Source organism: Mobula hypostoma, chromosome 1, assembly GCF_963921235.1.
Source record: "Mobula hypostoma chromosome 1, sMobHyp1.1, whole genome shotgun sequence".
NCBI lineage: Eukaryota > Metazoa > Chordata > Chondrichthyes > Myliobatiformes > Myliobatidae > Mobula > Mobula hypostoma.
In genome coordinates this window covers 50068094-50094291 of record NC_086097.1, presented here as the reverse complement: position 1 = coordinate 50094291, position 26198 = coordinate 50068094, and the positions used below count along the sequence as shown (strand labels likewise).

The window sequence follows — 26198 nt, the reverse complement described above, 5'->3', positions numbered from 1 at the left end:
ATTTTAGTCCATAGGGGAATCCAGGACAATTCAGCAGGAAAATGAAATTGGCCAGTAAAAGGTAATAGATCAGAACAATTATGCTCATATTAGACATGAAAAAAGGCTCAATGATATTTCATACTTACTCCTGATCATATATTTTACTTCCTTTTCCTTACATGCTTGTACACTCTGTTATCAATAATTAGGGCGTCAGGAAAAATAACATATAATGCACAAACATGCATTACAAAATTGTAAAACTTATTGATACTTCTTTGTTACAGTTGAGGAAAAAATGGCTATTTACATTCTATTGAATAATTTAAAAGATATAAAATTATTAAAAAGTGGCAATACTTATTGTCTTCTTATAAATCAGCTAAGTTTTATATTCAGTACCTTTAAAATAACTACCCATATCTTCCCTCAGGGGCATGATGAAGACTTTTTCATAAAACTGTATGGAAGTAAATCAAAAGCAAGAGGTATTGCCGAAGAATTGAATGCAGAAGGACCACAAATTCAACAAACCATCAAGAAGGGGAAGACAAAGAAGACGGATGTACCTGATATCACCTTTTCCTGCCCCAAATTCCCAGCTTTTAAAAAATCAAAGACACAGAAACTGGTCAGATCTCACAGCTTATCAGAGCCAGGAGAACATGTTCAGGATGATGTCACTGCTACAGGCACAGATATCAAAACCCATTTAAAACCAGTACAAAGCCCACAGAAAGCGAAAAAAACAAGAAGGAAAATAAAATTACCACATATGGGTACAAAAGATATAAACACAGAGAACAAAGAAGCTTGTGAAGACGTAAAGCACGAAATTTTGATTGGAATGAAGGATTCCACTGTTGTGGAATGTGCCAATTTGCAAACAAATGTACATGGTACACAACAAAAATCAAACACCATAATGATCACCACAACTCAAACTAAACAATTGCTGGCTAATCAGAGTGAACAAATGGAATGTGATAAGATTAACAGTGAATCTAAAGCGAAAATACCTAAACTCAAAATAGCTAAATTTGTACTTCCTGAACCAATTCTAACAACACAGAATACAGCATATCAATTGCCAGAGGAAAGAACATGTTCTCAATCAATGCTACAGGATATTTCACAAAGCATTACAGATGTAAAGGCTGATGATATTTTACCATTACCAAAGGAGTATGATACAAGCACAAGCAAGGAAGTTACTGACATTTCAATGCAAGCTTTTGAAATACAAAACAAAACAGCCAAGGTTGAAAAGCAGCAGAAAATTAAAGAACAGGAAATGAATGAAACAAAAGATAAAAACTCTCAAACTGAGTCCACATCTTCTACTCTTGCCATTGATGTCAGTCTAATCAAAGATGACATGACACATGCAAGCAGTGAATATACTGTTACATTAATGGAAGAAAAAAAAGTACGACACAAGTTGAATGAGCAAAAGAGTGGACCAAATGCGCAACAAACTATTGTACCGGAACAGAATATCATGATAAAGCAAAATGACAGTGCAATATCCGTGAGCAACAATCAAGGTGAAATCAGGGACAGCGAGCTCATGACAGAAAGTAGTAACCATCCAGCGAACTCAAAAGCAATTTCAGGCAAACACCTCAAAAAAGGGAGTAAATCAAAAACATCAAAAAACAAAAGCCAGAAATATCAAATTTCCCCATCTCAACAAATGGATACAAACATTGAAGCCAAGCTATCTGACATTCATGAAGGACCAAAAATGGCAATATCTGCACCTGATATTGGAACTCCAAATAGAAGCTTTAATATCAGTCAGACCGAACAAGGCATTTCCTTCCCAAAAGCTGAGGCAGAGCTAAAGCAGAGAGGTAAACTTGATGTCGATGGAGGAATAGAGAAGCCCAAATATGAAATTTCAATAAAAGAAACATCAATGGATCAGAAGGCTCCAACAATAGATGTAGACATTGAATCAGATGACATGAAGATGAAAAGCCATGATGATCAGTTCAAAAAGCCAGTCATGAAATCACAAACCTTTGGGGTTTCTATTCCCAAATTCAAAGGTCCAGAAAGGGACACAGATGGGAAAAAGCCAAAATTAGTCAATTCACAGAAAGACTCTGACATGGAGATAGAGGGAAAAATGCTTGAGATAGCTGCTCCAAAGTGTGAACTTGATATAGATGCACCACAACTAGATATTGAAGGCAAAAGAGGGATTACAAAGCTCCCCAAATTTAAAGGGCGAAAACTTGGAATTTCTGCAAATGATATTAAAGCACCAAAAATGAGTCTTGAATGCAGTTTGCCAAAAGTTGATATTTCGCACCCAAAACCTAACATTGATATTAAAATTCCAGAAGCCGATATACAACCAGCAAAGTCAGAAGGTGAAATTGGTGTCAGAGGTATAAATATGGAGGGTCCAGAAGGCAGTCTAAAAATGCCAAAGGTTGAAAAGCCATCAATAGATGTATCTCTTCTGAAGGTGGAAGGTAAAGTTGACATAGATGCAGCCGTAGAAAAGCCTGATATTGATGTTTCTTTACCAGAAATGTCAAAGGACCTTCAAGCCATTCGTGCTGACATCCAGGCACCTGAAATAGATGTGGATATTGAATCTGCTGATGGGAAGATGAAAAGTCATGGTGGTAAATTTAGAATGCCATCCATGAAAATGCCTTCATTTGGAATATATCTACCCAAATTCAAAGGTCCAGAGGTGGATATGGACGCGAAAAAGCCAGACATAGATGTTTCAATGACAAAGCCCGAAGTGGAGATTGAGGGCAAAATGCCTGAAGTGTCCGCTCCTGAGTGTGAACTTGATGTGGATTCATCGCAAGTGGATATTGAAGGCAAAAGAGAAAAAATTAAGGTCCCAAAATTTAATGTGCCCAAATTTGGAATTTCTGCACCTGATATTAAAGCTCCGAAAATGAGTCTTGATGTCAGCTTGCCTAAAACAGACATTACTCTCCCAAAATCTGATGCTGATATTAAAATTGCAGAAGGCGATATACAACCAGGCAAGTTAGAAGGTGAAATTGGTGTCGGAGGTATACATGTGGAGGGTCCAGAAGTCAGCCTAAAAATGCCGAAGATTGAAAAGCCATCAATAGATGTATCGATCCCGAAGGTGGAAGGTAAAGTTGACATTGATGTGGCCGTAGAAAAGCCTGATGTTGATGTTTCTTTACCAGAAATGTCAAAGGACCTTCAAGCCGTTAGTACTGACATCCAGGCACCTGAAATAGATGTGGATATTGAATCTGCTGATGGGAAGATGAAAAGTCATGGTGGGAAGTTTAAAATGCCATCCATGAAAATGCCTTCATTTGGAATATCTCTTCACAAGTTCAAAGGTCGAGAGGTGGATATGGACGCAAAAAAGCCAGACATAGATGTTTCAATGACAAAGCCTGAATTGGAGATCGAGGGCAAAATGCCTGAAGTGTCCGCTCCTGAGTGTGAACTTGATGTGGATTCATCGCAAGTGGATATTGAAGGAAAAAGAGGAAAAATGAAAGTGCCAAAATTTGGAATTTCTGCACCTGATTTTAAAGCTCCGAAAATGAATCTTGATGTCAGCTTGCCTAAAACTGATATTACTCTCCCAAAACCTGATGCTGATATTAACATTCCAGAAGGCGATATACAACCAGGCAAGTTAGAAGGTGAAATTGGTGTCGGAGGTATACATGTGGAGGGTCCAGAAGTCAGTCTAAAAATGCCAAAGATTAAAAAGCCATCAATAGATGTATCGCTCCCGAAGGTGGAAGGTAAAGTTGACATTGATGTGGCCGTAGAGAAGCCTGATGTTGAGGTTTCAGTTCCAGAAATTTCAACGGATTTACAAGCCATTAGTACTGACATCCAGGCACCTGAAATACATGTGGATATTGAATCCGCTGATGGGAAGATCAAAAGTCATGGTGGGAAGTTTAAAATGCCATCCATGAAAATGCCTTCATTTGGAATATCTCTTCCCAAATTCAAAGGTCCAGGGGTGGATATGGACGGAAAAAAGCCAGACATAGATGTTTCAATGACAAAGCCTGAAGCGGAGATAGAGGGCAAAATGCCTGAAGTCTCCGCTCCGGAGTGTGAAGTTGATGTAGATTCATTGCAAGTGGATATTGAAGGCAAAAGAGGGAAAATGAAGGTCCCAAAATTTAAGGTGCCAAAATTTGGAATTTCTGCACCTGATATTAAAGCTCCGAAGATGAGTCTTGATGTCAGCGTGCCTAAAACTGATATTACTCTCCCAAAACTTGATGCTGATATTAAAATTCCAGAAGGCGATATAAAACCAGGCAAGTTAGAAGGTGAAATTGGTGTTGGAGGTATACATGTGGAGGGTCCTGAAGTTAATGTAAAAATGCCAAAGATTGAAAAGCCATCAACAGATGTATCTCTCCTGAAGGTGGAAGGTAAAGTTGACATTGATGTGGCTGTAGAGAAGCCTGATGTTGAGGTTTCAGTTCCAGAAATGTCAACGGATCTACAAGCCATTAGTACTGACATCCAGGCACCCGAAATAGATGTGGATATTGAATCCGCTGATGGGAAGATCAAAAGTCATGGTGGGAAGTTTAAAATGCCATCCATGAAAATGCCTTCATTTGGAATATCTCTTCCCAAATTCAAAGGTCCAGGGGTGGATATGGACATAAAAAAGCCAGACATAGATGTTTCAATGACAAAGCCTGAAGTGGAGATCGAGGGCAAAATGCCTGAAGTGTCCGCTCGTGAGTGTGAACTTGATGTGGATTCATCGCAAGTGGATATTGAAGGAAAAAGAGGAAAAATGAAAGTGCCAAAATTTGGAATTTCTGCACCTGATTTTAAAGCTCCGAAAATGAGTCTTGATGTCAGCTTGCCTAAAACTGATATTACTCTCCCAAAACCTGATGCTGATATTAAAATTCTAGAAGGCGATATACAACCAGGCAAGTTAGAAGGTGAAATTGGTGTCGGAGGTATACATGTGGAGGGTCCAGAAGTCAGCCTAAAAATGCCAATGATTAAAAAGCCATCAATAGATGTATCGCTCCCGAAGGTGGAAGGTAAAGTTGACATTGATGTGGCCGTAGAGAAGCCTGATGTTGAGGTTTCAGTTCCAGAAATGTCAACGGATTTACAAGCCATTAGTACTGACATCCAGGCACCTGAAATACATGTGGATATTGAATCCGCTGATGGGAAGATCAAAAGTCATGGTGGGAAGTTTAAAATGCCATCCATGAAAATGCCTTCATTTGGAATATCTCTTCCCAAATTCAAAGGTCCAGGGGTGGATATGGACGTAAAAAAGCCAGACATAGATGTTTCAATGACAAAGCCTGAAGTGGAGATCGAGGGCAAAATGCCTGAAGTGTCCGCTCGTGAGTGTGAACTTGATGTGGATTCATCGCAAGTGGATATTGAAGGAAAAAGAGGAAAAATGAAAGTGCCAAAATTTGGAATTTCTGCACCTGATTTTAAAGCTCCGAAAATGAGTCTTGATGTCAGCTTGCCTAAAACTGATATTACTCTCCCAAAACCTGATGCTGATATTAAAATTCTAGAAGGCGATATAAAACCAGGCAAGTTAGAAGGTGAAATTGGTGTCGGAGGTATACATGTGGAGGGTCCTGAAGTCAGTCTAAAAATGCCAAAGATTGAAAAGCCATCAACAGATGTATCTCTCCCGAAGGTGGAAGGTAAAGTTGACATTGATGTGGCCGTAGAGAAGCCTGATGTTGGTGTTTCTTTAGCAGAAATGTCAAAGGACCTTCAAGCCATTAGTACTGACATCCAGGCACCTGAAATAGATGTGGATATTGAATCCACTGATGGGAAGATCAAAAGTCATGGTGGTAAGTTTAAAATGCCATCATTTGGAATATCTCTTCCCAAATTCAAAGGTCCAGAGGTCGATAAGGATGTAAAAAAGCCAGCCATCGATGTTTCAATGACAAAGCCTGAAGTGGAGATTGAGGGCAAAATGTCTGAAGTGTCCGCTCCAGAGTGTGAAGTTGATGTAGATTCATTGCAAGTGGATATTGAAGGCAAAAGTGGGACAATGAAGGTCCCAAAATTTAAGGTGCCAAAATTTGGAATTTCTGCACCTGATATTAAAGCTCCGAAAATGAGTCTTGATGTCAGCTTGCCTAAAACTGATATTACTCTCCCAAAACTTGATGCTGATATTAAAATTCCAGAAGGCGATATAAAACCAGGCAAGTTAGAAGGTGAAATTGGTGTCGGAGGTATACATGTGGAGGGTCCTGAAGTCAGTCTAAAAATGCCAAAGATTGAAAAGCCATCAACAGATGTATCTCTCCCGAAGGTGGAAGGTAAAGTTGACATTGATGTAGCCGTAGAAAAGCGTGATGTTGATGTTTCTTTACCAGAAATGTCAAAGGACCTTCAAGCCGTTAGTACTGACATCCAGGCACCTGAAATAGATGTGGATATTGAATCTGCTGATGGGAAGATGAAAAGTCATGGTGGTAAATTTAAAATGCCATCCATGAAAATGCCTTCATTTGGAATATCTCTTCCCAAATTCAAAGGCCCAGAGGTGGATATGGACGCGAAAAAGCCAGACATAGATGTTTCCATGACAAAGCCTGAAGTGGAGATCAAGGGCAAAATGCCTGAAGTGTCCGCTCCTGAGTGTGAACTTGATGTGGATTCACCGCAAGTGGATATTGTAGGAAAAAGAGGAAAAATGAAAGTGCCAAAATTTGGAATTTCTGCACCTGATATTAAAGTTCCGAAAATGAATCTTGATGTCAGCTTGCCTAAAACTGATATTACTCTCCCAAAACCTGATGCTGATATTAAAATTCCAGAAGGCGATATACAACCAGGCAAGTTAGAAGGTGAAATTGGTGTCGGAGGTATACATATGGAGGGTCCAGAAGTCAGCCTAAAAATACCAAAGATTGAAAAGCCATCAATAGATATTTCGCTCCCGAAGGTGGAAGGTAAAGTTGACATTGATGTGGCCGTAGAGAAGCCTGATGTTGAGGTTTCAGTTCCAGAAATGTCAACGGATCTACAAGCCATTAGTACTGATATCCAGGCACCCGAAATAGATGTGGATATTGAATCCGCTGATGGGAAGATCAAAAGTCATGGTGGGAAGTTTAAAATGCCATCCATGAAAATGCCTTCATTTGGAATATCTCTTCCCAAATTCAAAGGCCCAGAGGTGGATATGGACGTAAAAAAGCCAGACATAGATGTTTCAATGACAAAGCCTGAAGTGGTGATAGAGGGCAAAATGCCTGAAGTCTCCGCTCCAGAGTGTGAAGTTGATGTAGATTCATTGCAAGTGGATATTGAAGGCAAAAGAGGGAAAATGAAGGTCCCAGAATTTAAGGTGCCCAAATTTGGAATTTCTGCACCTGATATTAAAGCTCCGAAAATGAGTCTTGATGTCAGCTTGCCTCAAACTGATATTACTCTCCCAAAACCCGATGCTGCTATTAAAATTCCAGAAGGCAATATACAACCAGGCAAGTTAGAAGGTGAAATTGGTGTCGGAGGTATATATGTCGAGGGTCCTGAAGTCAGTCTAAAAATGCCAAAGATTGAAAAGCCATCAATAGATGTATCTCTCCCGAAGGTGGATGGTAAAGTTGACATTGATGTAGCCGTAGAAAAGCGTGAAATTGATGTTTCTTTACCAGAAATGTCAAAGGACCTTCAAGCCATTAGTACTGACATCCAGGCACCTGAAATAGATGTGGATATTGAATCTGCTGATGGGAAGATCAAAAGTCATGGTGGGAAGTTTAAAATGCCATCCATGAAAATGCCTTCATTTGGAATATCTCTTCCCAAATTCAAAGGCCCAGAGGTGGATATGGACGTAAAAAAGCCAGACATAGATGTTTCAATGACAAAGCCTGAATTGGAGATCGAGGGCAAAATGCCTGAAGTGTCCGCTCCTGAGTGTGAACTTGATGTAGATTCACCGCAAGTGCATATTGAAGGAAAAAGAAGAAAAATGAAAGTGCCAACATTTGGAATTTCTGCACCTGATATTAAAGCTCCGAAAATGAGTCTTGATGTCAGCTTTCCTAAAACTGATATTACTCTCCCAAAACCTGATGCTGCTATTAAAATTCCAGAAGGCGATATACAACCAGGCAAGTTAGAAGGTGAAATTGGTGTCGGAGGTATACATGTGGAGGGTCCAGAAGTCAGCCTAAAAATGCCAATGATTAAAAAGCCATCAATAGATGTATCGCTCCCGAAGGTGGAAGGTAAAGTTGACATTGATGTGGCCGTAGAGAAGCCTGATGTTGAGGTTTCAGTTCCAGAAATGTCAACGGATCTACAATCCATTAGTACTGACATCCAGGCACCTGAAATAGATGTGGATATTGAATCCGCTGATGGGAAGATCAAAAGTCATGGTGGGAAGTTTAAAATGCCATCCATGAAAATGCCTTCATTTGGAATATCTCTTCCCAAATTCAAAGGCCCAGAGGTGGATATGGACGTAAAAAAGCCAGACATAGATGTTTCAATGACAAAGCCTGAATTGGAGATCGAGGGCAAAATGCCTGAAGTGTCCGCTCCTGAGTGTGAACTTGATGTAGATTCATTGCAAGTGGATATTGAAGGCAAAAGAGGGAAAATGAAGGTCCCAAAATTTAAGGTGCCCAAATTTGGAATTTCTGCACCTGATATTAAAGCTCCGAAAATGAGCCTTGATGTCAGCTTGCCTGAAACTGATATTACTCTCCCAAAACCTGATGCTGATATTAAAATTCCAGAAGGCAATATACAACCAGGCAAGTTAGAAGGTGAAATTGGTGTCGGAGGTATACATGTGGAGGGGCCTGAAGTCAGTCTAAAAATGCCAAAGATTGAAAAGCCATCAACAGATGTATCTCTCCCGAAGGTGGAAGGTAAAGTTGACATTGATGTAGCCGTAGAAAAGCGTGAAATTGATGTTTCTTTACCAGAAATGTCAAAGGACCTTCAAGCCATTAGTACTGACATCCAGGCACCTGAAATAGATGTGGATATTGAATCTGCTGATGGGAAGATGAAAAGTCATGGTGGTAAATTTAAAATGCCATCCATGAAAATGCCTTCATTTGGAATATCTCTTCCCAAATTTAAAGGTCCAGTGGTGGATATAGACGCGAAAAAGCCAGACATAGATGTTTCAATGACAAAGCCTGAATTGGAGATCGAGGGCAAAATGCCTGAAGTGTCCGCTCCTGAGTGTGAACGTGATGTGGATTCATCGCAAGTGGATATTGAAGGAAAAAGAAGAAAAATGAAAGTGCCAACATTTGGAATTTGTGCACCTGATATTAAAGCTCCGAAAATGAGTCTTGATGTCAGCTTGCCTAAAACTGATATTACTCTCCCAAAACTTGATGCTGATATTAAAATTCCAGAAGGCGATATACAACCAGGCAAGTTAGAAGGTGAAATTGGTGTCGGAGGTAAACATGTGGAGGGTCCTGAAGTTAGTCTAAAAATGCCAAAGATTGAAAAGCCATCAACAGATGTATCTCTCCCGAAGGTGGAAGGTAAAGTTGACATTGATGTGGCTGTAGAGAAGCCTGATGTTGAGGTTTCAGTTCCAGAAATGTCAACGGATCTACAAGCCATTATTACTGACATCCAGGCACCCGAAATAGATGTGGATATTGAATCCGCTGATGGGAAGATCAAAAGTCATGGTGGGAAGTTTAAAATACCATCCATGAAAATGCCTTCATTTGGAATATCTCTTCCCAAATTCAAAGGTCCAAGGGTGGATATGGACGTAAAAAAGCCAGACATAGATGTTTCAATGACAAAGCCTGAAGTGGAGATAGAGGGCAAAATGCCTGAAGTCTCCGCTGCAGAGTGTGAAGTTGATGTAGATTCATTGCAAGTGGATATTGAAGGCAAAAGAGGGAAAATGAAGGTCCCAAAATTTAAGGTGCCAAAATTTGGAATTTCTGCACCTGATATTAAAGCTCCGAAAATGAGTCTTGATGTCAGCTTGCCTAAAACTGATATTACTCTCCCAAAACTTGATGCTGATATTAAAATTCCAGAAGGCGATATAAAACCAGGCAAGTTAGAAGGTGAAATTGGTGTTGGAGGTATACATGTGGAGGGTCCTGAAGTTAGTCTAAAAATGCCAAAGATTGAAAAGCCATCAACAGATGTATCTCTCCCGAAGGTGGAAGGTAAAGTTGACATTGATGTAGTCGTAGAAAAGCCTGATGTTGGTGTTTCTTTACCAGAAATGTCAAAGGACCTTCAAGCCCAGGCACCTGAAATAGATGTGGATATTGAATCTGCTGATGGGAAGATGAAAAGTCATGGTGGTAAATTTAGAATGCCATCCATGAAAATGCCTTCATTTGGAATATCTCTTCACAAATTCAAAGGTCCAGAGGTGGATATGGACGCGAAAAAGCCAGACATAGATGTTTCAATGACAAAGCCCGAAGTGGAGATTGAGGGCAAAATGCCTGAAGTGTCCGCTCCTGAGTGTGAACTTGATGTGGATTCATCGCAAGTGGATATTGAAGGCAAAAGAGAAAAAATTAAGGTCCCAAAATTTAATGTGCCCAAATTTGGAATTTCTGCACCTGATATTAAAGCTCCGAAAATGAGTCTTGATGTCAGCTTGCCTAAAACTGATATTACTCTCCCAAAATCTGATGCTGATATTAAAATTGCAGAAGGCGATATACAACCAGGCAAGTTAGAAGGTGAAATTGGTGTCGGAGGTATACATGTGGAGGGTCCAGAAGTCAGCCTAAAAATGCCGAAGATTGAAAAGCCATCAATAGATGTATCGATCCCGAAGGTGGAAGGTAAAGTTGACATTGATGTGGCCGTAGAAAAGCCTGATGTTGATGTTTCTTTACCAGAAATGTCAAAGGACCTTCAAGCCGTTAGTACTGACATCCAGGCACCTGAAATAGATGTGGATATTGAATCTGCTGATGGGAAGTTGAAAAGTCATGGTGGTAAATTTAAAATGCCATCCATGAAAATGCCTTCATTTGGAATATCTCTTCACAAGTTCAAAGGTCGAGAGGTGGATATGGACGCAAAAAAGCCAGACATAGATGTTTCAATGACAAAGCCTGAATTGGAGATCGAGGGCAAAATGCCTGAAGTGTCCGCTCCTGAGTGTGAACTTGATGTGGATTCATCGCAAGTGGATATTGAAGGAAAAAGAGGAAAAATGAAAGTGCCAAAATTTGGAATTTCTGCACCTGATTTTAAAGCTCCGAAAATGAATCTTGATGTCAGCTTGCCTAAAACTGATATTACTCTCCCAAAACCTGATGCTGATATTAACATTCCAGAAGGCGATATACAACCAGGCAAGTTAGAAGGTGAAATTGGTGTCGGAGGTATACATGTGGAGGGTCCAGAAGTCAGTCTAAAAATGCCAAAGATTAAAAAGCCATCAATAGATGTATCGCTCCCGAAGGTGGAAGGTAAAGTTGACATTGATGTGGCCGTAGAGAAGCCTGATGTTGAGGTTTCAGTTCCAGAAATTTCAACGGATTTACAAGCCATTAGTACTGACATCCAGGCACCTGAAATACATGTGGATATTGAATCCGCTGATGGGAAGATCAAAAGTCATGGTGGGAAGTTTAAAATGCCATCTATGAAAATGCCTTCATTTGGAATATCTCTTCCCAAATTCAAAGGTCCAGGGGTGGATATGGACGGAAAAAAGCCAGACATAGATGTTTCAATGACAAAGCCTGAAGCGGAGATAGAGGGCAAAATGCCTGAAGTCTCCGCTCCGGAGTGTGAAGTTGATGTAGATTCATTGCAAGTGGATATTGAAGGCAAAAGAGGGAAAATGAAGGTCCCAAAATTTAAGGTGCCAAAATTTGGAATTTCTGCACCTGATATTAAAGCTCCGAAGATGAGTCTTGATGTCAGCGTGCCTAAAACTGATATTACTCTCCCAAAACTTGATGCTGATATTAAAATTCCAGAAGGCGATATAAAACCAGGCAAGTTAGAAGGTGAAATTGGTGTTGGAGGTATACATGTGGAGGGTCCTGAAGTTAATGTAAAAATGCCAAAGATTGAAAAGCCATCAACAGATGTATCTCTCCTGAAGGTGGAAGGTAAAGTTGACATTGATGTGGCTGTAGAGAAGCCTGATGTTGAGGTTTCAGTTCCAGAAATGTCAACGGATCTACAAGCCATTAGTACTGACATCCAGGCACCCGAAATAGATGTGGATATTGAATCCGCTGATGGGAAGATCAAAAGTCATGGTGGGAAGTTTAAAATGCCATCCATGAAAATGCCTTCATTTGGAATATCTCTTCCCAAATTCAAAGGTCCAGGGGTGGATATGGACATAAAAAAGCCAGACATAGATGTTTCAATGACAAAGCCTGAAGTGGAGATCGAGGGCAAAATGCCTGAAGTGTCCGCTCGTGAGTGTGAACTTGATGTGGATTCATCGCAAGTGGATATTGAAGGAAAAAGAGGAAAAATGAAAGTGCCAAAATTTGGAATTTCTGCACCTGATTTTAAAGCTCCGAAAATGAGTCTTGATGTCAGCTTGCCTAAAACTGATATTACTCTCCCAAAACCTGATGCTGATATTAAAATTCTAGAAGGCGATATACAACCAGGCAAGTTAGAAGGTGAAATTGGTGTCGGAGGTATACATGTGGAGGGTCCTGAAGTCAGTCTAAAAATGCCAAAGATTGAAAAGCCATCAACAGATGTATCTCTCCCGAAGGTGGAAGGTAAAGTTGACATTGATGTGGCCGTAGAGAAGCCTGATGTTGGTGTTTCTTTAGCAGAAATGTCAAAGGACCTTCAAGCCATTAGTACTGACATCCAGGCACCTGAAATAGATGTGGATATTGAATCCACTGATGGGAAGATCAAAAGTCATGGTGGTAAGTTTAAAATGCCATCATTTGGAATATCTCTTCCCAAATTCAAAGGTCCAGAGGTCGATAAGGATGTAAAAAAGCCAGCCATCGATGTTTCAATGACAAAGCCTGAAGTGGAGATTGAGGGCAAAATGTCTGAAGTGTCCGCTCCAGAGTGTGAAGTTGATGTAGATTCATTGCAAATGGATATTGAAGGCAAAAGTGGGACAATGAAGGTCCCAAAATTTAAGGTGCCAAAATTTGGAATTTCTGCACCTGATATTAAAGCTCCGAAAATGAGTCTTGATGTCAGCTTGCCTAAAACTGATATTACTCTCCCAAAACTTGATGCTGATATTAAAATTCCAGAAGGCGATATAAAACCAGGCAAGTTAGAAGGTGAAATTGGTGTCGGAGGTATACATGTGGAGGGTCCTGAAGTCAGTCTAAAAATGCCAAAGATTGAAAAGCCATCAACAGATGTATCTCTCCCGAAGGTGGAAGGTAAAGTTGACATTGATGTAGCCGTAGAAAAGCGTGATGTTGATGTTTCTTTACCAGAAATGTCAAAGGACCTTCAAGCCGTTAGTACTGACATCCAGGCACCTGAAATAGATGTGGATATTGAATCTGCTGATGGGAAGATGAAAAGTCATGGTGGTAAATTTAAAATGCCATCCATGAAAATGCCTTCATTTGGAATATCTCTTCCCAAATTCAAAGGCCCAGAGGTGGATATGGACGCGAAAAAGCCAGACATAGATGTTTCCATGACAAAGCCTGAAGTGGAGATCAAGGGCAAAATGCCTGAAGTGTCCGCTCCTGAGTGTGAACTTGATGTGGATTCACCGCAAGTGGATATTGTAGGAAAAAGAGGAAAAATGAAAGTGCCAAAATTTGGAATTTCTGCACCTGATATTAAAGTTCCGAAAATGAATCTTGATGTCAGCTTGCCTAAAACTGATATTACTCTCCCAAAACCTGATGCTGATATTAAAATTCCAGAAGGCGATATACAACCAGGCAAGTTAGAAGGTGAAATTGGTGTCGGAGGTATACATATGGAGGGTCCAGAAGTCAGCCTAAAAATACCAAAGATTGAAAAGCCATCAATAGATATTTCGCTCCCGAAGGTGGAAGGTAAAGTTGACATTGATGTGGCCGTAGAGAAGCCTGATGTTGAGGTTTCAGTTCCAGAAATGTCAACGGATCTACAAGCCATTAGTACTGACATCCAGGCACCCGAAATAGATGTGGATATTGAATCCGCTGATGGGAAGATCAAAAGTCATGGTGGGAAGTTTAAAATGCCATCCATGAAAATGCCTTCATTTGGAATATCTCTTCCCAAATTCAAAGGCCCAGAGGTGGATATGGACGTAAAAAAGCCAGACATAGATGTTTCAATGACAAAGCCTGAAGTGGTGATAGAGGGCAAAATGCCTGAAGTCTCCGCTCCAGAGTGTGAAGTTGATGTAGATTCATTGCAAGTGGATATTGAAGGCAAAAGAGGGAAAATGAAGGTCCCAGAATTTAAGGTGCCCAAATTTGGAATTTCTGCACCTGATATTAAAGCTCCGAAAATGAGTCTTGATGTCAGCTTGCCTCAAACTGATATTACTCTCCCAAAACCCGATGCTGCTATTAAAATTCCAGAAGGCAATATACAACCAGGCAAGTTAGAAGGTGAAATTGGTGTCGGAGGTATACATGTGGAGGGTCCAGGAGTCAGTCTAAAAATGCCAAAGATTGAAAAGCCATCAATAGATGTATCTCTCCCGAAGGTGGAAGGTAAAGTTGACATTGATGTGGCCGTAGAGAAGCCTGATGTTGAGGTTTCAGTTCCAGAAATGTCAACGGATCTACAAGCCATTAGTACTGACATCCAGGCACCTGAAATAGATGTGGATATTGAATCCGCTGATGGGAAGATCAAAAGTCATGGTGGGAAGTTTAAAATGCCATCCATGAAAATGCCTTCATTTGGAATATCTCTTCCCAAATTCAAAGGCCCAGAGGTGGATATGGACGTAAAAAAGCCAGACATAGATGTTTCAATGACAAAGCCTGAATTGGAGATCGAGGGCAAAATGCCTGAAGTGTCCGCTCCTGAGTGTGAACTTGATGTGGAGTCACCGCAAGTGCATATTGAAGGAAAAAGAAGAAAAATGAAAGTGCCAACATTTGGAATTTCTGCACCTGATATTAAAGCTCCGAAAATGAGTCTTGATGTCAGCTTGCCTAAAACTGATATTACTCTCCCAAAACCTGATGCTGATATTAAAATTCCAGAAGGTGATATACAACCAGACAAGTTAGAAGGTGAAATTGGTGTCGGAGGTATACATGTGGAGGGTCCAGGAGTCAGCCTAAAAATGCCAATGATTAAAAAGCCATCAATAGATGTATCGCTCCCGAAGGTGGAAGGTAAAGTTGACATTGATGTGGCCGTAGAGAAGCCTGATGTTGAGGTTTCAGTTCCAGAAATGTCAACGGATCTACAAGCCATTAGTACTGACATCCAGGCACCTGAAATAGATGTGGATATTGAATCCGCTGATGGGAAGATCAAAAGTCATGGTGGGAAGTTTAAAATGCCATCCATGAAAATGCCTTCATTTGGAATATCTCTTCCCAAATTCAAAGGCCCAGAGCTGGATATGGACGTAAAAAAGCCAGACATAGATGTTTCAATGACAAAGCCTGAATTGGAGATCGAGGGCAAAATGCCTGAAGTGTCCGCTCCTGAGTGTGAACTTGATGTGGATTCATCGCAAGTGGATATTGAAGGAAAAAGAGGAAAAATGAAAGTGCCAAAATTTGGAATTTCTGCACCTGATATTAAAGCTCCGAAAATGAGACTTGATGTCAGCTTTCCTAAAACTGATATTACTCCCCCAAAACCTGATGCTGCTATTAAAATTCCAGAAGGCGATATACAACCAGGCAAGTTAGAAGGTGAAATTGGTGTCGGAGGTATACATGTGGAGGGTCCTGAAGTCAGTCTAAAAATGCCAAAGATTGAAAAGCCATCAACAGATGTATCTCTCCCGAAGGTGGATGGTAAAGTTGACATTGATGTAGCCGTAGAAAAGCGTGAAGTTGATGTTTCTTTACCAGAAATGTCAAAGGACCTTCAAGCCATTAGTACTGACATCCAGGCACCTGAAATAGATGTGGATATTGAATCTGCTGATGGGAAGATCAAAAGTCATGGTGGGAAGTTTAAAATGCCATCCATGAAAATGCCTTCATTTGGAATATCTCTTCCCAAATTCAAAGGCCCAGAGGTGGATATGGACGTAAAAAAGCCAGACATAGATGTTTCAATGACAAAGCCTGAATTGGAGATCGAGGGCAAAATGCCTGAAGTGTCCGCTCCTGAGAGTGAACTTGATGTAGATTCACCGCAAGTGCATATTGAAGGAAAAAGAAGAAAAATGAAAGTGCCAACATTTGGAATTTCTGCACCTGATATTAAAGCTCCGAAAATGAGTCTTGATGTCAGCTTTCCTAAAACTGATATTACTCTCCCAAAACCTGATGCTGCTATTAAAATTCCAGAAGGCGATATACAACCAGGCAAGTTAGAAGGTGAAATTGGTGTCGGAGGTATACATGTGGAGGGTCCAGAAGTCAGCCTAAAAATGCCAATGATTAAAAAGCCATCAATAGATGTATCGCTCCCGAAGGTGGAAGGTAAAGTTGACATTGATGTGGCCGTAGAGAAGCCTGATGTTGAGGTTTCAGTTCCAGAAATGTCAACGGATCTACAATCCATTAGTACTGACATCCAGGCACCTGAAATAGATGTGGATATTGAATCCGCTGATGGGAAGATCAAAAGTCATGGTGGGAAGTTTAAAATGCCATCCATGAAAATGCCTTCATTTGGAATATCTCTTCCCAAATTCAAAGGCCCAGAGGTGGATATGGACGTAAAAAAGCCAGACATAGATGTTTCAATGACAAAGCCTGAATTGGAGATCGAGGGCAAAATGCCTGAAGTGTCCGCTCCTGAGTGTGAACTTGATGTAGATTCATTGCAAGTGGATATTGAAGGCAAAAGAGGGAAAATGAAGGTCCCAAAATTTAAGGTGCCCAAATTTGGAATTTCTGCACCTGATATTAAAGCTCCGAAAATGAGTCTTGATGTCAGCTTGCCTAAAACTGATATTACTCTCCCAAAACCTGATGCTGATATTAAAATTCCAGAAGGCAATATACAACCAGGCAAGTTAGAAGGTGAAATTGGTGTCGGAGGTATACATGTGGAGGGGCCTGAAGTCAGTCTAAAAATGCCAAAGATTGAAAAGCCATCAACAGATGTATCTCTCCCGAAGGTGGAAGGTAAAGTTGACATTGATGTAGCCGTAGAAAAGTGTGAAGTTGATGTTTCTTTACCAGAAATGTCAAAGGACCTTCAAGCCATTAGTACTGACATCCAGGCACCTGAAATAGATGTGGATATTGAATCTGCTGATGGGAAGATCAAAAGTCATGGTGGGAAGTTTAAAATGCCATCCATGAAAATGCCTTCATTTGGAATATCTCTTCCCAAATTCAAAGGCCCAGAGGTGGATATGGACGCGAAAAAGCCAGACATAGATGTTTCCATGACAAAGCCTGAAGTGGAGATCAAGGGCAAAATGCCTGAAGTGTCCGCTCCTGAGTGTGAACTTGATGTGGATTCATCGCAAGTGGATATTGAAGGAAAAAGAGGAAAAATGAAAGTGCCAAAATTTGGAATTTCTGCACCTGATATTAAAGCTCCGAAAATGAGTCTTGATGTCAGCTTTCCTAAAACTGATATTACTCTCCCAAAACCTGATGCTGCTATTAAAATTCCAGAAGGCGATATACAACCAGGCAAGTTAGCAGGTGAAATTGGTGTCGGAGGTATACATGTGGAGGGTCCAGAAGGCAGCCTAAAAATGCCAATGATTAAAAAGCCATCAATAGATGTATCGCTCCCGAAGGCGGAACGTAAAGTTGACATTGATGTGGCCGTAGAGAAGCCTGATGTTGAGGTTTCAGTTCCAGAAATGTCAACGGATCTACAAGCCATTAGTACTGACATCCAGGCACCTGAAATAGATGTGGATATTGAATCCGCTGATGGGAAGATCAAAAGTCATGGTGGGAAGTTTAAAATGCCATCCATGAAAATGCCTTCATTTGGAATATCTCTTCCCAAATTCAAAGGTCCAGGGGTGGATATGGACGTCAAAAAGCCAGAGATAGATGTTTCAATGACAAAGCCTGAGGTGGAGATAGAGGGCAAAATGCCTGAAGTCTCCGCTCCAGAGTGTGAAGTTGATGTAGATTCATTGCAAGTGGATATTGAAGGCAAAAGAGGGAAAATGAAGGTCCCAAAATTTAAGGTGCCCAGATTTGGAATTTCTGCACCTGATATTAAAGCTCTGAAAATGAGCCTTGATGTCAGCTTGCCTGAAACTGATATTACTCTCCCAAAACCTGATGCTGATATTAAAATTCCAGAAGGCAATATACAACCAGGCAAGTTAGAAGGTGAAATTGGTGTCGGAGGTATACATGTGGAGGGTCCTGAAGTCAGTCTAAAAATGCCAAAGATTGAAAAGCCATCAACAGATGTATCTCTCCCGAAGGTGGAAGGTAAAGTTGACATTGATGTAGCCGTAGAAAAGCGTGAAATTGATGTTTCTTTACCAGAAATGTCAAAGGACCTTCAAGCCATTAGTACTGACATCCAGGCACCTGAAATAGATGTGGATATTGAATCTGCTGATGGGAAGATGAAAAGTCATGGTGGTAAATTTAAAATGCCATCCATGAAAATGCCTTCATTTGGAATATCTCTTCCCAAATTTAAAGGTCCAGTGGTGGATATAGACGCGAAAAAGCCAGACATAGATGTTTCAATGACAAAGCCTGAATTGGAGATCGAGGGCAAAATGCCTGAAGTGTCCGCTCCTGAGTGTGAACGTGATGTGGATTCATCGCAAGTGGATATTGAAGGAAAAAGAAGAAAAATGAAAGTGCCAACATTTGGAATTTGTGCACCTGATATTAAAGCTCCGAAAATGAGTCTTGATGTCAGCTTGCCTAAAACTGATATTACTCTCCCAAAACTTGATGCTGATATTAAAATTCCAGAAGGCGATATACAACCAGGCAAGTTAGAAGGTGAAATTGGTGTCGGAGGTAAACATGTGGAGGGTCCTGAAGTTAGTCTAAAAATGCCAAAGATTGAAAAGCCATCAACAGATGTATCTCTCCCGAAGGTGGAAGGTAAAGTTGACATTGATGTGGCTGTAGAGAAGCCTGATGTTGAGGTTTCAGTTCCAGAAATGTCAACGGATCTACAAGCCATTATTACTGACATCCAGGCACCCGAAATAGATGTGGATATTGAATCCGCTGATGGGAAGATCAAAAGTCATGGTGGGAAGTTTAAAATACCATCCATGAAAATGCCTTCATTTGGAATATCTCTTCCCAAATTCAAAGGTCCAAGGGTGGATATGGACGTAAAAAAGCCAGACATAGATGTTTCAATGACAAAGCCTGAATTGGAGATCGAGGGCAAAATGCCTGAAGTCTCCGCTGCAGAGTGTGAAGTTGATGTAGATTCATTGCAAGTGGATATTGAAGGCAAAAGAGGGAAAATGAAGGTCCCAAAATTTAAGGTGCCAAAATTTGGAATTTCTGCACCTGATATTAAAGCTCCGAAAATGAGTCTTGATGTCAGCTTGCCTAAAACTGATATTACTCTCCCAAAACTTGATGCTGATATTAAAATTCCAGAAGGCGATATAAAACCAGGCAAGTTAGAAGGTGAAATTGGTGTTGGAGGTATACATGTGGAGGGTCCTGAAGTTAGTCTAAAAATGCCAAAGATTGAAAAGCCATCAACAGATGTATCTCTCCCGAAGGTGGAAGGTAAAGTTGACATTGATGTAGTCGTAGAAAAGCCTGATGTTGGTGTTTCTTTACCAGAAATGTCAAAGGACCTTCAAGCCCAGGCACCTGAAATAGATGTGGATATTGAATCTGCTGATGGGAAGATGAAAAGTCATGGTGGTAAATTTAGAATGCCATCCATGAAAATGCCATCATTTGGAATATCTCTTCACAAATTCAAAGGTCCAGAGGTGGATATGGACGCGAAAAAGCCAGACATAGATGTTTCAATGACAAAGCCCGAAGTGGAGATTGAGGGCAAAATGCCTGAAGTGTCCGCTCCAGAGTGTGAACTTGATGTGGATTCATCGCAAGTGGATATTGAAGGCAAAAGAGAAAAAATGAAGGTCCCAAAATTTAATGTGCCCAAATTTGGAATTTCTGCACCTGATATTAAAGCTCCGAAAATGAGTCTTGATGTCAGCTTGCCTAAAACTGATATTACTCTCCCAAAACTTGATGCTGATATTAAAATTCCAGAAGGCGATATACAACCAGGCAAGTTAGAAGCTGAAATTGGTGTCAGAGGTATACATGTGGAGGGTCCTGAAGTTAGTCTAAAAATGCCAAAGATTGAAAAGCCATCAACAGATGTATCTCTCCCGAAGGTGGAAGGTAATGTTGACATTGATGTGGCTGTTGAGAAGCCTGATGTTGACGTTTCAGTTCCAGAAATGTCAACGGATCTACAAGCCATTAGCACTGACATCCAGGCACCTGAAATAGATGTGGATAGTGAAGCCGCTGATGGGAAGATCAAAATTCATGGTGGGAAGTTTAAAATGCCATCCATGAAAATGCCTTCATTTGGAATATCTCTTCCCAAATTCAAAGGCCCAGAGGTGGATATGGACGTAAAAAAGCCAGACATAGATGTTTCAATGACAAAGCCTGAAGTGGAGATAGAGGGCAAAATGCCTGAAGTGTCCGCTCGTGAGTGTGAACTTGATGTGGATTCATCGCAAGTGGATATTGAAGGCAAAAGAGGAAAAATTAAAGTGCCAAAATTTGGAATTTCTGCACCTGATATTAAAGCTCCGAAAATGAGTCTTGATGTCAGCTTGCCTAAAACTGATATTACTCTCCCAAAACCTGAAAATCCTGAAGTCAGTCTAAAAATGCCAAAGATTGAAAAGCCATCAACAGATGTATCTCTCCCGAAGGTGGAAGGTAAAGTTGACATTGATGTAGCCGTAGAAAAGCCTTATGTTCATGTTTCTTTACCAGAAATGTCAAAGGACCTTCAAGCCACTAGTACTGACATCCAGGCACCTGAAATGGATGTGGATATTGAATCCGCTGATGGGAAGATCAAAAGTCATGGTGGGAAGTTTAAAATGCCATCCATGAAAATGCCTTCATTTGGAATATCTCCTCCCAAATTCAAAGGTCCAGAGGTGGATATAGACGCGAAAACGCCTGACATAAATGTTTCAATGACAAAGGCTGAAGCAGAGATCGAGGGCAAAATGCCTGAAGTGTCCGCTCCCAAGTGTGAACTTGATGTGGATTCATTGCAAGTGGATATTGAAGGCAAAAGAGGGAAAATGAAAGTGCCAAAATTTGGAATGTCTGCACCTGATATTAAAGCTCCGAAAATGAGTCTTGATGTCAGCGTGCCTAAAACTGATATTACTCTCCCAAAACCTGATGCTGATATTAAAATTCCAGAGGGCGATATACAACCAGGCAAGTTAGAAGGTGAAATTGGTGTCGGAGGTATACATGTGGAGGATCCTGAAGTCAGTCTAAATATGCCAAAGATTGAAAAGCCATCAATAGATGAATCTCTCCCGAAGGTGGACGGTAAAGTTGACATTGATGTGGCCGTAGAGAAGCCTGATTTTGATGTTTCTTTACCAGAAATGTCAAAGGACCTTCAAGCCATTAGTACTGACATCCAGGCACCTGAAATAGATGTGGATATTGAATCTGCTGATGGGAAGATGAAAAGTCATGGTGGTAAATTTAAAATGCCATCCATGAAAATGCCTTCATTTGGAATATCTCTTCCCAAATTCAAAGGTCGAGAGGTGGATATGGACGCGAAAAAGCCAGACATAGATGTTTCAATGACAAAGCCTGAATTGGAGATCGAGGGCAAAATGCCTGAAGTGTCCGCTCCTGAGTGTGAACTTGATGTGGATTCATCGCAAGTGGATATTGAAGGCAAAAGAGGAAAAACAAAAGTGCCAAAATTTGGAATTTCTGCACCTGATATTAAAGCTCCGAAAATGAGTCTTGATGTCAGCTTGCCTAAAACTGATATTACTCTCCCAAAACCAAATGCTGATATTGAAATGCCAGAAGCTGATATACATCCAAGCAAGTTAGGTGGTGAAATTGGTGTCGGAGGTATACATGTGCAGGGTCTGGAAGTCAGTCTAAAAAAGCCAAAGTTTGAAAAGCCATCAACAGATGTATCTCTCCCGAAGGTGGAATGTAAAGTTGACATTGATGTGGCCGTAGAGAAGCCTGATGTTGGTGTTTCTTTACCAGAAATGTCAAAGGACCTTCAAGTCATTAGTACTGACATCCAGGCACCTGAAATAGATGTGGATATTGAATCTGCCGATGGGAAGATGAAAAGTCATGGTGGGAAGTTTAAAATGCCATCCATGAAAATGCCTTCATTTGGAATATCTCTTCCCAAATTCAAAGGTCCAGACATGGATACGGATGTAAAAAAGCCAGCCATCGATGTTTCAATGACAAAGCCTGAAGTGGAGATTGAGGGCAAAATGTCTGAAGTGTCCGCTCCAGAGTGTGAAGTTGATGTAGATTCATTGCAAGTGGATATTGAAGGCAAAAGTGGGACAATGAAGGTCCCAAAATTTAAGGTGCCAAAATTTGGAATTTCTGCACCTGACATTAAACCTCCAAAAATGAGTCTTGATGTCAGCTTGCCTAAAGCTGATATTACTCTCCCAAAAATTGATGCTGATATTAAAATTCTAGAAGGCGATATACAACCAGGCAAGTTAGAAGGTGAAATTGGGATCGGGGGTATACATGTGGAGGGACCGGAAGTCAGTCTGAAAACAACAAAGGTTGAAAAGCCTTCAACAGATGTATCTCTCCTGAAGGTGGTAGGTAAATTTGACACTGATGTTGCCGTAGAGAAGCCTGATTTTGATGTTTCTTTACCAGAAATGTCAAAGGACCTTCAAGCCATTAGTACTGACATCCAGGCACCTGAACTAGATGTGGATATTGAATCTGCTGATGGGAAGATCAAAAGTCATGGTGATAAATTTAGAATGCCATCCATGAAAATGCCTTCATTTGGAATATCTCTTCCCAAATTCAAATGTCCAGAGGTGGATATGGACGCGAAAAAGCCAGAAATTGATGTTTCAATGATAAAGCTTGAAGTGGAGATAGAGGGCAAAATGCCTGAAGTGTCCGCTCCAGAGTGTGAAGTTGATGTAGATTCATCGCAAGTGGATATTGAACGCAAAAGAGGGAAAATGAAGTTCCCAAAATTTGGAGTTTCTGCACCTGATATTAAATCTCCAAAAATGAGTCTTGATGTCAGCTTGCCTAAAACTGATATTACTCTCCCAAAACTTGATGCTGATATTAAAATTCCAGAAGGCGATATACAACCAGGCAAGTTAGAAGTTGAAACTGGTGTCAGATGTACACATGTGGAGGGACCGGAAGTCAGTCTAAAAATGCCAAAGATTGAAAAGCCATCAATAGATGTATCTCTCCCGAAGGTGGAAGGTAAATTTGACATTGATGTGGCCGTAGAGAAGCCTGATGTTGATGTTTCTTTACCAGAAATGTCAAAGGACCTTCAAGCCATTAGTACCGACATCCAGGCACCTGAAATAGATGTGGATATGGAATCCGCTGATGGGAAGATGAAAAGTCATGGTGGTGGGTTTAAAATGCCATCCATGAAAATGCCTTCATTTGGAATATCTCTTCCCAAATTTAAAGGTCCAGAGGTGGATATGGATGTGAAAAAGCCAGAGATAAATGTTTCAATGACAAAGCCTGTTGAAAGTTCTGCACCTGTTGCAATATCACCTGTTTTGTATGTGAAACGTGAAACTGTTGAAGTCTTGCCGCCGCAATCTGAAGCTTGTCTCGACAGTGCTGTTGAGGAAGATGAAGGAAGCAGAGGAAAAATAAAAATTGCGAAATTTAAATTGTCAAAATTTGGAATTATTCCCCCTGATATTGCAACAACAAGTGAGATTACAAGTTTGCCAGTGGGCTTCAAAAGCCCAGGCCTTAATGTTGAAGCAGCAAGACTGAGTGTGGATACTGATTCAATAGATGTTAACACAGTGAATGGAGATCACTTGAAAATGCCAGAAGTTAAAATGCAAGCAACTGGAGTTTCTACATTTACATTTCCAGATGTGGACTTTGGCTTTACAACACCAAAGGAAGTCGTTTCACCCTTACAGGACTCAGATTCTGCCAGAGAACCAGGTACTGATATTTATATAATCTAATTTTTAAATTTGGAGTCGAATTACCAACCATAGATACAGCGGTTCATAATGGAACATTGGAATTAATACTATAAGACGTAGTTGCAGAATTAGTCCATTCAGCCTATTAAATGCGATCCACTTTTCTATCAGGGCTGATTTATTTTATCTCTGAATCCTATTCCCTTGCCTTTTCCTCGTAAGCTTTTATACTCTTTCAAATCAACAACTGTCACTTTAAATGTTCTCCAGTGCCATCTGTGGGAAAGAAATCCAAAGGTTCACAATCCTCTGGTTAAGGAAATCCCTCCTTTTCTCTGCTTTAAAGGGACATCCTTCTGCAGTATTTTCAGGCTGTGCCATCTCTTCTTAGACAATGCCACTATTTTAAACATCATCTCCACATCCACTCTGGCTTTGCCGTTCAATATCTGGTGGGATCAATAAGCTCCCACCTCATTCTTCTAAACTCCAGTGAGTGCAGGCCCAGAGCCATCAAACGTTCCTCACATGTTAACACTTTCATTTTGAGGATCATTCGTGAAAACCAACTCTCCACCCTTTCTAATGCCAGCACATTCTTTCATATTGGATCCAAGCAACACTTTCAGTACGCTGGATGAACTCAGCAGGTCAGGCAGCATCAGTTAGAAACAATGAGTCGACGTTTCGGGCCGGAACCCTTCGTCAAGTCTGAAGAGTGAAAGATGGGGAAGGACTTGAAGAATGCTTGTAGCTTCAGTTGAAAGACTAGTAATTTGAAAGACAACGGGGTGGGGGAGGGGAAGGATTGACGTCATAGCCCTGAAAACAATGGGTAGTAGAAGAAGGAAGCGGAACCATGCGGGAGCTGGGGGAGGGGGCAAAGTGAAATAGGGATAGAGGAAGGGAGGGGGAGGGAATTGCCAGAAGTTGGAGAATTCTATGTTTATACCAAGGGGCTGGAGACTACCTAGATGGTATATGAGGTGTTGCTCCTCCAACCTGAGTTTAGCCTCATCATGGCAGTAGAGGAAGCCATGTAGGGACATATCTGAATGGGAATGGGGAGCAGAGTTGAAGTGAGTGGCTACCAGGAGATCCTGCCTGTTGTGGCGGACGGAGTGGAGGTGCTCGACGAAGCAGTCCCCCAATCTGCGTCAGGTTTCACCGATGTAGAGGAGGCCACACCGGGAGCACCGGATGCAATTAATGACCCTAACAGACTCACAAGTGAAGTGTTGTCTCACCTGGAAGGACTGTTTGGGGCCCTGAATGGCTGCAAGAGATGAGGTGTAGGGACAGGTGTAGCACTTACGCTTACAGGGATAAGTGCCGGGTGGGAGATCAGTGGGGATGGACGTGTGGATAAGGGAGTCGCAGAGGGATCGATCCCTGCAGAAAGTGGAGAGGGGTGGAGAGGGAAAGATGTGCTTAGTGGTGGGGTCCTGTTGAAGGTGGTGGAAGTTGCGGAGGATAATGTGCTGGATCCACCGCGTTAATCCCCACCCCTTTGTCTTTCAAATTACTGGTCTTTCAACTGAAGCTACAATCACTCTTCAAATCCTTCCCCATCTTTCATTCTTCAGTCGTGACGAAGGGTTCCAGCCCGAAACGTCGATTCATCGTTTCTAACTGATGCTGCCCGACCTGCTAAGTTCATCCACCGTACTGCAAGTGTTGCTTTGATCACAGCATCTGCAGATTATTTTGTGTTTATATTGGATCCAAAACAGCTCACAGTACTCCAAATGTGGTCTGACCAATATTTCAGCATTGCATTCATGCTTTAATATTCTAGTCATCTTGAAATGAATGCTAATGAATGCATTTGCCTCCCTTACTAATGATTCAACCCTGCAAGTTAATCTTTAGGGAATCCTGCACTAGATCTCCCAAGTCCCTTTGCACCTTCGATTTCTGAATTCACTCTCCCTTCTCTATTTAGAAAATAGTT

The 26198-nt window shown here is 41.0% G+C and overlaps 1 protein-coding gene across 1 annotated transcript in view; it reads left to right on the top strand.

Annotated features, from left to right (window-relative positions):
* LOC134348071 (neuroblast differentiation-associated protein AHNAK-like) overlaps positions 1-26198 on the top strand; it is a gene marked incomplete at its 5' end in the record, with an annotated part of 110259 nt that overhangs the window by 71818 nt on the left and 12243 nt on the right. Inside the window, one exon of the mRNA XM_063051334.1 lies at positions 416-24260. Within this exon, the coding sequence (XP_062907404.1) occupies positions 416-24260 (23845 nt within the window). The remainder of the gene's footprint in view (positions 1-415; positions 24261-26198) is intronic.